This window comes from Trichomonas vaginalis, chromosome I (genome assembly GCF_026262505.1).
Source record: "Trichomonas vaginalis G3 chromosome I, whole genome shotgun sequence".
Classification (NCBI taxonomy): Eukaryota; Parabasalia; order Trichomonadida; family Trichomonadidae; genus Trichomonas; species Trichomonas vaginalis.
The window spans coordinates 20,946,781-20,962,927 of NC_067203.1; the positions used below are offsets into that span (position 1 = coordinate 20,946,781).

Below are 16,147 nucleotides of genomic sequence, written 5' to 3' on the forward strand. Positions count from 1 at the left end.
ATAAGTTTAAGTAACAGTTGTTGTCTAATGGAACTTTAACTTGTGTACCATTATTCTTTATATAGCCTACATACATTTCATTGTTATTTTTCGGAATGAGTTTATACCGTATACCATTTTTTAAGGAGTGTACAAACTCCCATCTAAAATATTTATTTTCTTCATAGACGGAAAAGTCACCAGCAATAGTTTCAATATTTTTCGTTGTTCCTATCAAACTTTGGTATATTTCATTCACATATTCTTTATTTGCTTTCTTCTCTAACTCATCGTTAACATAAGTTTTATCTGCTTTAAGGTCTAAACATTCTGAAACCCATCCTGTATCAGCTTTAGTTTTTAAAATCTTCGATGTCCGTTCATGGTACCATTCAACCCTTTCGATAATTTCATTATCTTTTTCATTAACATATTCCTTATCTGCCTTCTTCATTAACTCACTATCCACAAGTTCCTTATCTGCCTTCTTCATTAACTCACTATCCACAAGTTCCTTATCTACCTTCTTCATTAACTCACTATCCACATATTCCTTATCTGCTTTCTTCATTAACTCACTATCCACATATTCCTTATCTGCTTTCTTCATTATGTCATTTAGGAAACCTTCTATGAATTCCTCATTTAAATTAAATCTTCCAATCTTCAAAACTTTAGGAAATGCATTTAATGCGTAATATCTTTGTTCTTCTGGTGGAATTGATGTTATATCATCCGTTATTCCTTTAATTTTTGAATTCATAAATAAAATTTCTTTTATATTTGATATCACTGCACCACCCTTGCAAACGAATTCGAAATGGTCATTTTTCAATACTATCTCCAAATCTCCATATTTCAACCTTTGTGTTTGTTCTGCCGTCTTTGAATTATATGCATATGTGGCGTAAGTAATGGTCTGTGCCTTAAGTTGCTGTGGTTGCTGTTGTTTAATCATTTATTACAATTTAAAAATAAATATTTAATCTGTTATCTCATCAGCTATTTTTTCTATTTGAAATTGCCATAATATTTCATTCATAAATTCTAAATCACAATCAAATAGGTCAGTTATTCTAAATTTAATATTTGATAAATCTTTTGAATGAAGAATAAATGAATTCCCGGATAATTGAAACGGATATGATAAAGAAAATATGTTTAAGTTGATGGATAAAATGTTTTGTATTGATGGGTAAGAGTTAGGGTCTAATGTTTGATGTGAAAATCTCATTGGGGTATTAACTTTATCACATTTGATTAAAATGAAATTGGAACCAGTGTCAGAATACAAAACATCCCCAACATCTTTTTCAAAATTTAATATCCCCAACATGAACGAAGATGAGGAGTACAAAATTTAATTTTCAGTGGAAATTTAATAAGGTTATTTATTTCATCAAGTTCAAAAAGTTTATCAGGTTTTGATTTAAAATTTTCTTCATACCAAACGATAAATGATTCATTTAAATAACTTAAAATTGTGTTAATATCCCATTTCGTTATCACATTATTTATATACATATCATACGTTTTTTCAAGGTCATCTTTAATAAATGATATATAATCTGAAGGGTCTAAAAGAATGGGATTAAATTTACCACTCACAGAAACGAGAGTAACATTATAAATTCCGCTAACTGTTAAATTTAATTCACAACTATTATTCGAAATAATATTGATAATTGACATTTTTATTACGATTAAAAATATGGTAAAGCGTTATTTTCCAGTGATAAATAAAACTAGAATAAGATTACCTCAAGAATTCATAAATTCAACGAATAAGAAATTCATTCATGTTATAAATTTCAGTGTTTTCAGAAAATATGAGTCAATGTCATATTCATCATCGGGTTATATTTCACTTCATTCAAATTTAGTTCAATCAAACCCATATAATGACCATTTCATAAGATTTTCAGATGGTATTAAAAATGTAATTGATAGATTAAAATATGAACAGATTGACAATATCGAATTTTTGGAATTTTGGTTTAAATATCCTGATGGAAAAAAGATTGAAGTTAAAGATAAAGCTGATACTATAACAAAAACAATTACAATGACCGATCCAGATAGTGGGGAACAAAAAGAAATAAAACAAACGATAGAAACTGGTGAAAGGTCAATTATTATTGATTATGATTCAAAGGATTATTATTCAATAATGTTAATGCTTGAATATTAAATAGCCTTAACAAAGAATTTTTCAAGTGATATTTTATATTCATCAACTATTTTATTATAAATATCATTATATGTTAAATGAAGTTCAGTTGTTGTTCCGTTCTTTGATATCTTAATTGTGCTAATATCCTTTATAGGATTTATTTTTGCAACTGTTCCGCAGCATGAAACCTCATCATCTATGAAAAATTGAATCTTAACGTCTGAATCTTGAACATCACAAAGAATGGCGATAATGTGAATTAATGATTCATAAGGTAAAATAATTAAACCGGATTGATCAATTAAATTTATTATTGAATCATAATTATCAGTTATTATATCACGGTAAATTTTCATTAATTCAGAATTAATGTCTATTTTATATGGCGCATTGCGACTGGAATCGTATATTCCTGGGTTCTCGATGTTTGATGAAAGAGGTGGGGGGTATGTTGGATATGTGGGGATTTCAACGGGTTCTTTACCGGGTTCAGATAAAATGATTGGGTCTCCATTATCATGGTTTTCTTCATTCTCCTCATTCTTCGGTAAGTCACGAGTTAATAAATTTGGTTGAGTTGCTGACCTTGTTAATTCAGGGCTAACATTAACTTTAACATTTTGAATAATTCGTGATTTATCATCATTTACGTTATAACCAACCGTAATCTCTGCTTTTGCGTTAGTGTTCTTTTGACTTGTGAAACGTCTTCTCATTTATAATCGAATAAAAAAAAGAAAAATATATTTAAAGTTTTATTTAGTTGTTACGGTAATATCCCAAGGTTCATCCTTGTTTGCTTATACTTTCTTTGTAACTGCACCAATAATGTTATTGATATTGCTTTGAGTTTCTTCCAGTCTTATTTTATCATTTACAATATCTTTAATCATTTCATTACATGCATTCTTAAAACCATCTGATTTTTCTAATTTACGTCTATCACTTTCTTTAATTAAATCAAAGTTATAACCTTGTTGAGAATAAAGTGGTTTCTTTATCAATTCCTTGAACGCTTCTGAAAGTGAAGATGAAGAAATTCTTGCCACTTGAATTGGTTTAAATTCTGCTTTCATTGCTTCTTTCTGTTCATTGAACACTGGATCGAATAAAGCAACTTTAAAGAATTTCTTAGCTGGAATTTCAGGTCTCAAATTTGCATATTGACCATCAAACTGATTAACATATCGTGGTAATCCATCCGGTCCTTCTTCAATAGCGTTTAATTCTTCATTGAAATAAGAATATGGATTATGACGGTATGAATTAATTGGACCATGTTCACCTTCTCCAATGTATTGTTTAACAGCTTTTCCATTTTCATCAAATTGCATAGGATAACATTCATTATATGCTTTACGTTTAGGATAATCAGATACAGTTAATTTGTAACCATTTATGACTTTAATATTACCTCGACCATCAGTAACGAAAACTTCATTTATACCATCAGGTTTTCCATTTGGACCTGTAATGTCTGCTTCATGTGCTTCCCAATTTGGACCTTGACGTTTGGCATATGCTTGAGCTTCTGGTAATGTTAAAACGTTTCTCATTTGTTTTACATCTTTTTGAAGACCAGCAACAATATGAACTAATTCTTTCATTCCGTCTGGAACTTTCATAGTTCTATTATACACACCCCCCTTTTTGTTTGTCCCCTGTTTTAATGGAACCTGTAAAAGATTTGCTATTTCTGTCATGTTTAATTATAAATAAAAAATAAAAATTAATTATAAAAAGTTAATCAAATTTAACACATCCTTTATTTAAATCAACTATTATTTTTCCATGTTCACCTAATTGTTGATATTGTGTGTAAAGTTCATTAATGCTCATTGGTAAATTCACTTGATAAAGCATAACGTTCAACTGTTGACGACTAAAACCACTGAAAATGAAAAGTGTTGATAGATTTGATTTAATGTTTGTGCTTAATGCTTTGAAGTATTGAACAGCCATGAAGAATGAACACTGAATGTGTCGACATTGAGTTAATAACTGATTAAAATATGATTTCTCATTTGTTATTAGTTTTGATTTCACCGCATCATCTAGAAAAATGAGTGAATGCAAAAATTCTCTATCAAAATTTGAAATAGAAAGTGTTTCAAATAATTCATCCCGTTGTTTATCAATAATTTTATCCTCTAATCCTTGCTTCTTGATTGTATTATATAATTCTTTATACATTAAAAAGTTTTTTAAATAATCTTCTGCTTCTTCTTGTGATAAATAAATAATTGGAATTTTGATTAAATGCTTTAAAGATTCAAATGTATCATCTGAAGGTGAACCTGAACGGTTGATATAAATTAACACATGTGAATGGGGGGAAGTGTTAGCAATAATGATAATTTGTTTTAATATCGTTAATGTTTTACCTTTATTTTGTTTACCAATTGCTGCAGTGATTGAATTTAAGTAACATTCAGAATATGGAATTTTCATTAATTTTTCCTTAGATAGAGCATTTCTATTATCACTCAATGCTTCATTAATCATATCATCTACGTATGTATTATATACTCCCGCTAATTCTTCAGAATTTAAATCCATTTAATCAAAAATAAATTTATAATTTTATACATTTCTATTCATCAATATTTCATCATATGAACTTCTATACTGTGGTGGTGTACCTGTTGGATGATATTTCAAACCTTCATCCGGTGTCCATGTCCAATACGTAGTCATAGTAAACCAAACCTGAGGAGGATTTGTCACCTTTGAACAGTAAGTGTCATTTTCACCCTGAATGATTGGATAAGCTTTCACTTGTACTGTAACTTGTGAGTTGAAAGTTTCTAATCCATCAAAGAATATACCCGCTCCATCACGTTGAACTGGAATAGTGCATAAGAATGAAGTTTGGTCTTTCCATGTTCTAGCTAATGGTGTGCCATTATCATCATTCAGTGGTCTAGTTAATGAGTCCTCGTATTCTTCTGTGCATTCATTCACTCCATCTAAATCAGAAGCTTGAAGCATACGTGTAAAGAATATGTCACCCACTGTGGTCATCGCTTGATCGGGGAAGTTTCTGGAATCTATAGTGACCTGAAGACCTCGAAGCATTGGATTTTCTAAAACTGTTCTTTGCATTGCATTCTTCGGAAATGCTAACACAACATCTGTAACATTATGAAGAGCGTATGAGAAATCTGAGCTGATACCTTCAGGAGTGATGCAACCTCCATTTAGTGAACGAACGTCAATATGTTGAGCTGGAATCATGAATGGATCTTCCTTACTAAATAAACGTGGTATTGCTTTAACTGATTCTTCAATTAAACCGTATCCTGGTGTAATGCATTTATCCTCTAAAACTTCCATCTTTGTGCATGAAATAATAACGTCATCAACTGTTGCGTCAGCAGATTGTAGCGGCTAAGCTTGTAATTAATTTGGCAGGAAGTCCGATTTGTTGGAATTTGCGATCATATTTATAAACATGATTCATAATCTTTTCATAATTTTCATCAGTTATCTTTTCATAAACGTAATTTTGTAAATCAGCAACTCTTAACGGTCAACCTGACAAAATACTAAAGTATCCCTGAAAACATAATATTTAAGAATGATTTCACCAAATGATTTAGGATAATCATCGAACGCCTGAAATGCTAACAAATCATTTACCGGAATAATCATATCAAAAGTGATATCAACTTCTTCATTTGCTTTCTTGAAAACTTCTGAAGGGTCAATATATTTACCACATACTGAGTTATCATATTTTTGAACATTATTATATAACGAATGAACAAACTTTTTAACTTTCCTTTCTGATTTTGGTTTATATGTTGCAAATGCGAAAGATTCACGGGCACAATCCATTGAAGATAACCGGCATCACCTCTTTCGTTTCTACTTCTAATTGTTTAAAGCTTTGATTTGATGATTTATAACCAACGAATAAACGCATGCATTTAAAAGCGGCATCACATGTGAAAGCTTTATTTGAAACTAGAGTTGCTTTAACTTTGCGTTTAATATATGTGTCACCTAATTGATTCACATCATGAGCCGGATTTGTAATTCTTAAATGAGTTTGTTTATCATCAAAATATGGAGCATCAGAGTCATAGCATGAACTTTCAAGTTCTCTATAATATCTTCTACCGTCATTCTTTGCGAATATTTCATTTATCTTTTCGAATGAATGAAACACATTTCCATTAATCGGTTTGGTGTTTGGCACTAAATAGTTAGTCGTCATTTATTATTAAATAAAAAATCAAAATTAAAATATGAAAATGAATTTTTAATTTTAATGAAATAATCAACTATGGCTGCAGGATTCTTTAAGAAACTGTGGGATAAAGTAAAAAGAGGAGCGCATAAAGTTTGGGAAACAATGAAGAAAGGAGCAAATTGGATATTTAAGAATAAAGAAGCAATTAGTGACGTTGCTGAATCAATAACGCCAAAAGCTGCCCCAATAAGAGAAATTTTAAATAAAGGAGAAAAAGTTTATCAAAGACTACAACCGATACTAAGATAAAAATAATATTTATTTTTCCACTATTTACCCCCTATTTTATTAAGTATTCCTTCAGCTATTCCACCAATTGCGTTACCTGCTTGTGCTCCCATCGCCGGATTACCTGCTTTAGTACCTAATACTCCACCTATGATAGTTCCTGCCGTTTTCGCTACTGGTGCCAAAAAGTTTGCAATGGGTTTAATAATCTTTTGATGAACCCAACCTGCAGCTTTCTTAATTCCATCCCATAATTTTTTAAAGAATCCTGCCGCCATTTCTGATTTAATATTAATTAAAAAATATATTTCATCACTTATATTCTAATTTTTATTTAATGATAAATGAAACCGATTTTAAAAATAAATGAAACAAAGGAGGAAGAAATAAATGAAAGTGAAAATGTTCAACAAAAAATAAACGTTGTTAAACCAATTACTGAAATAAAAATTTTTTCATCTGTTGAAGAATTTAATGACTATTATGCTAATAATAAAAAATTATTTGAAGAATTGACAACATGTAAATTGAATAAAATGTTTAAAGTTGATGGATTCAAAATTTCAAAAATAAAAGGAGTGGTTAGTTTGAAATCTATTTCCCAATCAAGAATCACCTCATTAATGAAAATAGATGATTTAACAAAAAGAATAGAAATTATTGAAGAGCGAATGAATCAAATTATTGATTTCATAAATCATGACTCGTTGAGCCTGGGTCCTTAAAGCCCAAGGCACAAAGTGCCCAGGACTTAAAGTCCATCACTGAGTTCAAGGTTATATTCATCAAATATTTCATTATTAAATGCAACTTCTGCTAGTTTATTTATTTTTTCAATACGATCATTTGAAAGTCTATCGTTTAATTTTTTCTGAAGTTTTTCATTTTCTAGTTCTGAAACTTTATTTGGATGATATTTAAACCCGTTAAATTCTTTTTCCTCAGTTTTGATCATTAATTTACAAAGAACTTTTGTGGTTGGAATTCGTTTAAACCATTTATCATTAATATTTGTTATATATTCAATATCTGGAATTAATTCCCAAATTTTTGCATTTTCAATTAATTTATTATCAAATGCAAAAGCAATAGGTTTAATATTAAACTTACCTTTATAATATAAACTTTCTACATAATCATCGAAATAAACATCTACTTGTTTAACATTTTCAAGAATTGGTGAAAGAGCATCCATTAATTGATTGACGGTTACGAATCTTGATCCACTCATTTTCATACAAATTAAAAAATAAATTATTCAAAAATGTAAGACATGAATTTTTAAAGTTTATTTTTTTATTCATGAAAATAATTATTTCTAATTTCTTTTACTCTCTCGTATATACTAGATTTGAAGAATTCAGAACTTTTACCATAATCTCCTAAATGTTTTCTTATCCCTAACGTGTGCCAGTTATTATATGAAACTGAATAAACTTTATCTTTATCTTTACACCTTTCATCACTTCCAATATATTTATATCTCAGTTTTGATTTAGCATTTTCATATTCATTAGCGTTTAATAATTCACAGTCTTCCTTTTTAAATTGATGTTTAAGATATTCAGGATTTAATACTCTACGTTTATATGCTCCTAACTTAGTTCTAAAGGTTTTTCTACAAAATTTAGGAATTCCATCCTCTTTAATGTCATCAATGATTTCCATTTCATTATTTTCAATTTCTTCTTCTCGTTTATGAGGTCTTTGATTATGACTCCATTGATTCCATGAAATTAAATATTCTTTATCATTATATTTATACCTCATTAGCTTATTTTGGCTTTCATATTCATTTAATAATTCACGGCGTCAAAAATTTTCTCACTGGGTTTTCGTCTATCAATCCCAGCTCATTATATACGCAACCAATCAAAAATCTGATATGGGAGTCCAAGGCTAACTTTTTGTTGTCTACCTAATAAAAGAGGAAGCAGCATTAGTGAGAATAATCGCAAATATTCAATTTAAATTATCTTTTTATTCTTAATTTAAAGTGACAAAAAGAATAAAAAACCTATTCTAAGGCATGTTGTTATGTAAATGAGACTAGACATCATATTTTATGTTATGAAAAAAAAATATTTAGAATTTTAGAACAAAATAAATAGAAAAAATAGCATAACTTATGGATGTGCGTATATTAAATTTAATAAATTAAGAGAAATTATTTTTGGCGCCAAAATTATTCGTTAACTCTCAAATTTTTCTGAGTCAATAAGCCGCTAAAAAAGTGTCATTTTGTTTCGTTAGAGAAAGATGAATTGTCCATGTCATCCAATCGGGAACAAGGGGGATGGGGATTAGATGATAAAGAAGCAATTCATGCTCTCTATCTGAAGCAATCAGACTTACCAGCAACAATGTGAATCGATTTGGCTTTAAAGTTAATAGAGCAGATCAGCTTGTTACTGGAGAGACTAGGCATTACGATTGATTCGCTGTAGTGCTCTACTTTAATTTAAGAGTAGTAACGGATAACTGAATTCCCAAAATTCTTTAGGTGATCCAAAACACTGTAGCTGCTTGAACTTTGGACGAGCCTCGCACCCCAGAGAATAGAAATCCCAATCTTGCTCATGTTTAGTTGAATTAGTCTGCAGCAGTACAGCTCTGATACCACAAGATCGTGATGTATACAAAGTCACAACGCTATTTGATTCAACAACTAGCTAGTTTTGACATCAAATTGCAAAATTTGACTTCGTTATGAGCTCTTTGTAGCAAAAATACATTACACTTAAAGACTAGTTGCTAGACTGTAGTAGTTTGTTCGTATATATCTATTTTTCCCCAACGTATTGCATACTACATTTTGACAAGACTTGCAACCTTATAGTAACCTCGTTGGGAATTGTTCAAGCAAAGCGTAGGTAGTTAAGGTCGAGTAAGAGTTCTTCTTAAATCTTTCACTGAATGAGTAGGTGTTGGAAGAACTGTTCTCTAAAGCGATACAGTTGCGCTACATGTTCGTCAACTTGTCTAGAAATAAATATATCATTTGTTTTATACGTTTTTTCGTAATAAATCTATTTGTATTTGTTGTATTTGAGTATGAAGATAACAAAAACTACGGCATAAGACGCAGTACACTGGGCTTCGTTGCCATTTTATTTACCATGTTAAGAATAAACTTAACAGACATGCTTTGTTTTCGACGAAGCCATCTAAAATAACGTACATCTAAATAAAACTAAAAAACTGTAAAATTTCTTTATTTGATAGTATACTTCAAATTATGCACTATACCTTCTAGAATTCTATAACACTCTTTGCATATAATTTTTTTAAAAAAAAGTTATATCTCGACAAAAATATGATTTATCAATAGAGTATGTAAAATAAAACTCATTCGCAGTATTAAAAAATCGTAAATCTTTCCAAAAAAATTTTGAATTACAAATTTTAAAACTTAAAACAACATTTTTTGAAGCGAAAAAACGAAATCTAATTTTTTTTTGGAAAATTTAGAATAAATAGAGCTCTTTAACTCGTCGAATACAAATTGTTTTCAAGTTTTTTTCGACCGGAAATTGAACTTTTAGAGTTTATACAATAAGATTCACATGAAAAAATACGGGTTTAACAAAGAAATCACCAATATAAAGGTTTTTTTAGTAGAACGAGATTGATAAAAACTATGGTATGATAAAAAGACGATAATTTTTTTGGCGGGATAATTGAAGAATATGAATGATTCGAATTACAGACATACTCTAGTCCGAAACTTACTATGGTTCGTGACTTATTTTTGACACAGAATAGCTGTAGACTAAGGCTTACTCTAGATCCAGACTTATTATACAATTAAATTTGCTTTTGGAATAAGACTTAATTTTAGTTACAAACTTATCTTAATATCAGACTTATATTTAGAATCAGACTTACTTTAGTCTAGAACTTACATTTAGAATCAGACTTCCATTTCAAGTCAGACTTACTTTCGTCCGAAACTTCCATTTCAAGTCTGTCTTACTTTCGTCCGAGACTTACATTTCAAGTCAGACTTACTTTCGTCCGAGACTTACATTTCAAGTCATACTTACTTTCGTCCGAGACTTACATTTCAAGTCAGACTTACTTTCGTCCGAGACTTACATTTCAAGTCAGACTTACTTTCGTCCGAGACTTACATTTCAAGTCAGACTTACTTTCGTCCGAGACTTACATTTCAAGTCATACTTACTTTCGTCCGAGACTTACATTTCAAGTCATACTTACTTTCGTCCGAGACTTACATTTCAAGTCAGACTTACTTTCGTCCGAGACTTACATTTCAAGTCAGACTTACTTTCGTCCGAGACTTACATTTCAAGTCAGACTTTCTTTCGTCCGAGACTTACATTTCAAGTCTGTCTTACTTTCGTCCGAGACTTACATTTCAAGTCAGACTTACTTTCGTCCGAGACTTACATTTCAAGTCATACTTACATTAATATCAAACTTATATTAACCTACGACTTACTTTTATTCCCAGACATCTTGATCCACACTGACATTGAAAACCACTCATACATCTGAAGCCACTCAAACATCTAGATCCACTACGACATGGAGATCCACTCAAACATAATTTTTGCTCTCTAACTACATTTTTATATGATTTTACAACCTAAATTTTCTTCTTTACCTAAAGATTATTCGCAATATCTGAATATCATTAATTAATTGAGATATTCAAGTTTTGACAGCGGATTTGGAAAGCAGACTTGATGAAGATTTTAAATCTGATGTCAAATCTTGGTTTTGTGCATTATTGGAAGAGAAAAAAGGGTGTTAATTGCAAATCTTAAATATAGTTTTTTACGAAAAATGTAATTAGGGTTAGAATCATAGAAAGATATATCTGTCAGACATTGTTATGTGTGACAGATAATATTGCATCTCATAGACACTGTTGCATCTGTCAGACACTGTTGCATCTTTCAGACACTGTTAAATTTCATAGACACTGATGCATCTCATAGACACTGTTGCATCTGTCAGACACTGTTGCATCTCATAGACACTGTTGCATCTTTCAGACACTGTTAAATTTCATAGACACTGTTGCATCTCATAGACACTGTTGCATCTCATAGACACTGTTGCATCTCATAGACACTGTTGCATCTGTCAGACACTGTTGCTTCTGTTAGATACTATTGTATCTCTCAGACACTCTTGCATCTCTCAGACACTGTTAAATTTCATAGACACTGTTGCATCTATAAGTCACTGTTGCATCTATCACTTACTTTTGCTTCTGTTAGATACTATTGTATCTCTCAAACACTGTTGCATCTCATAGACACTGATGCATCTCATAGACACTGTTGCATCTTTCAGACACTGTTAAATTTCATAGACACTGTTGCATCTCATAGACACTGTTGCATCTTTCAGACACTGTTGCATCTTTCAGACACTGTTGCATCTCATAGACACTGTTGCATCTGTCAGACACTGTTGCATCTTTCAGACACTGTTGCATCTGTCAGACACTGTTGCATCTCATAGACACTGTTAAATTTCATAGACACTGTTGCATCTCATAGACACTGTTGCATCTCATAGACATTGTTGCATCTCATAGACACTGTTGCATCTCATAGACACTGTTGCATCTCATAGACACTGTTGCATCTGTCAGACACTGTTGCTTCTGTTAGATACTATTGTATCTCTCAGACACTCTTGCATCTCTCAGACACTATGCCATCTCATTAACACTGTTGCATCTTTCATTGACTTTTTTATCTCTCAGGAAATATTTTATCTCTATAATATTTTTTATATCTCCCAAACTTTTACATCTTTCTGATTAATTTTTTTATCCTTTTTCATTCTGTTCTGTATATCGAATCTTTATATAACAAATAATTAAATAGTTTCTCATATTTATTAACTATTTTTATAAACAATAATCATACACATTTTATTCATATAAATATTTTTTTCACAAACCATTTTTCCTCTTCCTTCTTACAACAAAATCCGGATCTCTTTCCTTGTCTTTATTATCAAAAACTTCTTCGATAATTTTTGAAATCATGTCTTTGTTTTGCTGATATTCATCTGATTCTTCCGGAAGATATGCATTACTTAATGCCAAATCTATCACTTCTGGATGTGTTTTTCTTAATGATGATATATAATGAATTGCCTGAATTGTATCATAATCGATGTTCATCCCAAGATTAAACATGAAACTTGTTGCCTTGTCAATTGACGGAAGATTTAAAATGCGTTGAACAAGACTTTTAACTCCTATATCTGGAGTTACTTGTTCTTCATACAAGTAAATTTCGTTCTCAACTTTGGTTGTAAATGTTTTCCGAGCCGAAATTTTGCATTGTTCATTTTTCCGATCACCCTTTCCTATCGGATTGTCTTCATCATCATAAACTAGAATATTCTTCGAACTATTGAATTCCAATTTTCCAATATGAAATGCTTTAGGTTTTTCTAAATCGGCCGGTTTTACATCTAAGATGTTATGAATACATGGAATATGAACACCATATAGTTTATAAACATTTTCCGTGTTGCAGTTGCATTTACAATGCTGTTCGACTTTATTTTTAATTGCCGAAATTTTCAATTTTCTATAAAGTTTCATTACATTATCATTTTTTGGATTATGTTTGAGTGGCTTTAGATGTATGAGTAGTTTTCAATGTCAGTGTGGATCAAGATGTCTGGGAATAAAAGTAAGTCGTAGGTTAATATAAGTTTGATATTAATGTAAGTATGACTTAAAATGTAAGTCTCGGACGAAAGTAAGTCTGACTTGAAATGTAAGTCTCGGACGAAAGTAAGTCTGACTTGAAATGTAAGTCTCGGACGAAAGTAAGTCTGACTTGAAATGTAAGTCTCGGACGAAAGTAAGTCTGACTTGAAATGTAAGTTTCGGACGAAAGTAAGTCTGACTTGAAATGGAAGTCTCGGACGAAAGTAAGTCTGACTTGAAATGTAAGTCTCGGACGAAAGTAAGTCTGACTTGAAATGGAAGTCTGACTTGAAATGTAAGTCTCGGACGAAAGTAAGTCTGACTTGAAATGTAAGTCTCGGACGAAAGTAAGTCTGACTTGAAATGTAAGTCTCGGACGAAAGTAAGTCTGACTTGAAATGTAAGTCTCGGACGAAAGTAAGTCTGACTTGAAATGTAAGTCTCGGACGAAAGTAAGTCTGACTTGAAATGGAAGTCTCGGACGAAAGTAAGTCTGACTTGAAATGTAAGTCTCGGACGAAAGTAAGTCTGACTTGAAATGGAAGTATGACTTGAAATGTAAGTCTCGGACGAAAGTAAGTCTGACTTGAAATGTAAGTCTCGGACGAAAGTAAGTATGACTTGAAATGTAAGTCTCGGACGAAAGTAAGTCTGACTTGAAATGTAAGTCTCGGACGAAAGTAAGTATGACTTGAAATGTAAGTCTCGGACGAAAGTAAGTCTGACTTGAAATGTAAGTCTCGGACGAAAGTAAGACAGACTTGAAATGGAAGTTTCGGACGAAAGTAAGTCTGACTTGAAATGGAAGTCTGATTCTAAATGTAAGTTCTAGACTAAAGTAAGTCTGATTCTAAATATAAGTCTGATATTAAGATAAGTTTGTAACTAAAATTAAGTCTTATTCCAAAAGCAAATTTAATTGTATAATAAGTCTGGATCTAGAGTAAGCCTTAGTCTACAGCTATTCTGTGTCAAAAATAAGTCACGAACCATAGTAAGTTTCGGACTAGAGTATGTCTGTAATTCGAATCATTCATATTCTTCAATTATCCCGCCAAAAAAATTATCGTCTTTTTATCATACCATAGTTTTTATCAATCTCGTTCTACTAAAAAAACCTTTATATTGGTGATTTCTTTGTTAAACCCGTATTTTTTCATGTGAATCTTATTGTATAAACTCTAAAAGTTCAATTTCCGGTCGAAAAAAACTTGAAAACAATTTGTATTCGACGAGTTAAAGAGCTCTATTTATTCTAAATTTTCCAAAAAAAAATTAGATTTCGTTTTTTCGCTTCAAAAAATGTTGTTTTAAGTTTTAAAATTTGTAATTCAAAATTTTTTTGGAAAGATTTACGATTTTTTAATACTGCGAATGAGTTTTATTTTACATACTCTATTGATAAATCATATTTTTGTCGAGATATAACTTTTTTTTTAAAAATTATATGCAAAGAGTGTTATAGAATTCTAGAAGGTATAGTGCATAATTTGAAGTATACTATCAAATAAAGAAATTTTACAGTTTTTTAGTTTTATTTAGATGTACGTTATTTTAGATGGCTTCGTCGAAAACAAAGCATGTCTGTTAAGTTTATTCTTAACATGGTAAATAAAATGGCAACGAAGCCCAGTGTACTGCGTCTTATGCCGTAGTTTTTGTTATCTTCATACTCAAATACAACAAATACAAATAGATTTATTACGAAAAAACGTATAAAACAAATGATATATTTATTTCTAGACAAGTTGACGAACATGTAGCGCAACTGTATCGCTTTAGAGAACAGTTCTTCCAACACCTACTCATTCAGTGAAAGATTTAAGAAGAACTCTTACTCGACCTTAACTACCTACGCTTTGCTTGAACAATTCCCAACGAGGTTACTATAAGGTTGCAAGTCTTGTCAAAATGTAGTATGCAATACGTTGGGGAAAAATAGATATATACGAACAAACTACTACAGTCTAGCAACTAGTCTTTAAGTGTAATGTATTTTTGCTACAAAGAGCTCATAACGAAGTCAAATTTTGCAATTTGATGTCAAAACTAGCTAGTTGTTGAATCAAATAGCGTTGTGACTTTGTATACATCACGATCTTGTGGTATCAGAGCTGTACTGCTGCAGACTAATTCAACTAAACATGAGCAAGATTGGGATTTCTATTCTCTGGGGTGCGAGGCTCGTCCAAAGTTCAAGCAGCTACAGTGTTTTGGATCACCTAAAGAACTTTGGGAATTCAGTTATTACAAATTTCTCAAGATGAACTTGAGAGCAGCGCAGTTATAACGAAAGTCTCTGATGAAAGGCAATGATTTCTTTCATGAATGATCTAACGTTAGCTTGAAATCAGGAAAAGAGACTATTGATGACTTACTTTCCATCGATGGTGCACAACAGCAGGGAGGGGATTGGTGGGTTTGGGGAAATTCGCTGAGGCACTAGTGTCCGGATTGTTCGTCAAATAGGTTTCCTTTCCTATAAAGAAATGACACTTTTTTGGCGGCTTATTGACTCAGAAAAATTTGAGAGTTAACGAATAATTTTGGCGCCAAAAATAATTTCTCTTAATTTATTAAATTTAATATACGCACATCCATAAGTTATGCTATTTTTTCTATTTATTTTGTTCTAAAATTCTAAATATTTTTTTTTCATAACATAAAATATGATGTCTAGTCTCATTTACATAACAACATGCCTTAGAATAGGTTTTTTATTCTTTTTGTCACTTTAAATTAAGAATAAAAAGATAATTTAAATTGAATATTTGCGATTATTCTCACTAATGCTGCT

At 31.0% G+C, this 16,147-nt stretch overlaps 3 protein-coding genes across 3 annotated transcripts, besides 1 other annotated feature; all 3 read right to left on the bottom strand.

Annotated features, from left to right (window-relative positions):
- Positions 1–5,311: part of a mobile genetic element that runs on past the window's edge.
- On the bottom strand, positions 3,981–4,711 carry TVAGG3_1022820 (uncharacterized protein; the record flags this gene model as incomplete). Its single annotated transcript, XM_051254887.1, has 1 exon — positions 3,981–4,711. A coding segment is annotated over one exon (731 nt), but the record flags the coding sequence as incomplete, so codon positions are not given.
- A 1,368-nt stretch (positions 5,312–6,679) lies between the features above and the next one.
- Positions 6,680–6,916, bottom strand: TVAGG3_1022830 (N-acetylmuramoyl-l-alanine amidase family; the record flags this gene model as incomplete). The annotated part of the gene is made up of 1 exon (XM_051254888.1): positions 6,680–6,916. One exon carries the CDS (start codon positions 6,914–6,916, stop codon positions 6,680–6,682), a length of 237 nt encoding a protein of 78 aa, XP_051080462.1.
- Positions 6,917–7,389: 473 nt separating this feature from the next.
- On the bottom strand, positions 7,390–7,833 carry TVAGG3_1022840 (protein of unknown function, DUF4108 family; the record flags this gene model as incomplete). Its single annotated transcript, XM_051254889.1, has 1 exon — positions 7,390–7,833. One exon carries the CDS (start codon positions 7,831–7,833, stop codon positions 7,390–7,392), a length of 444 nt encoding a protein of 147 aa, XP_051080463.1.
- Between the last annotated feature and the right edge of the window lie 8,314 nt (positions 7,834–16,147).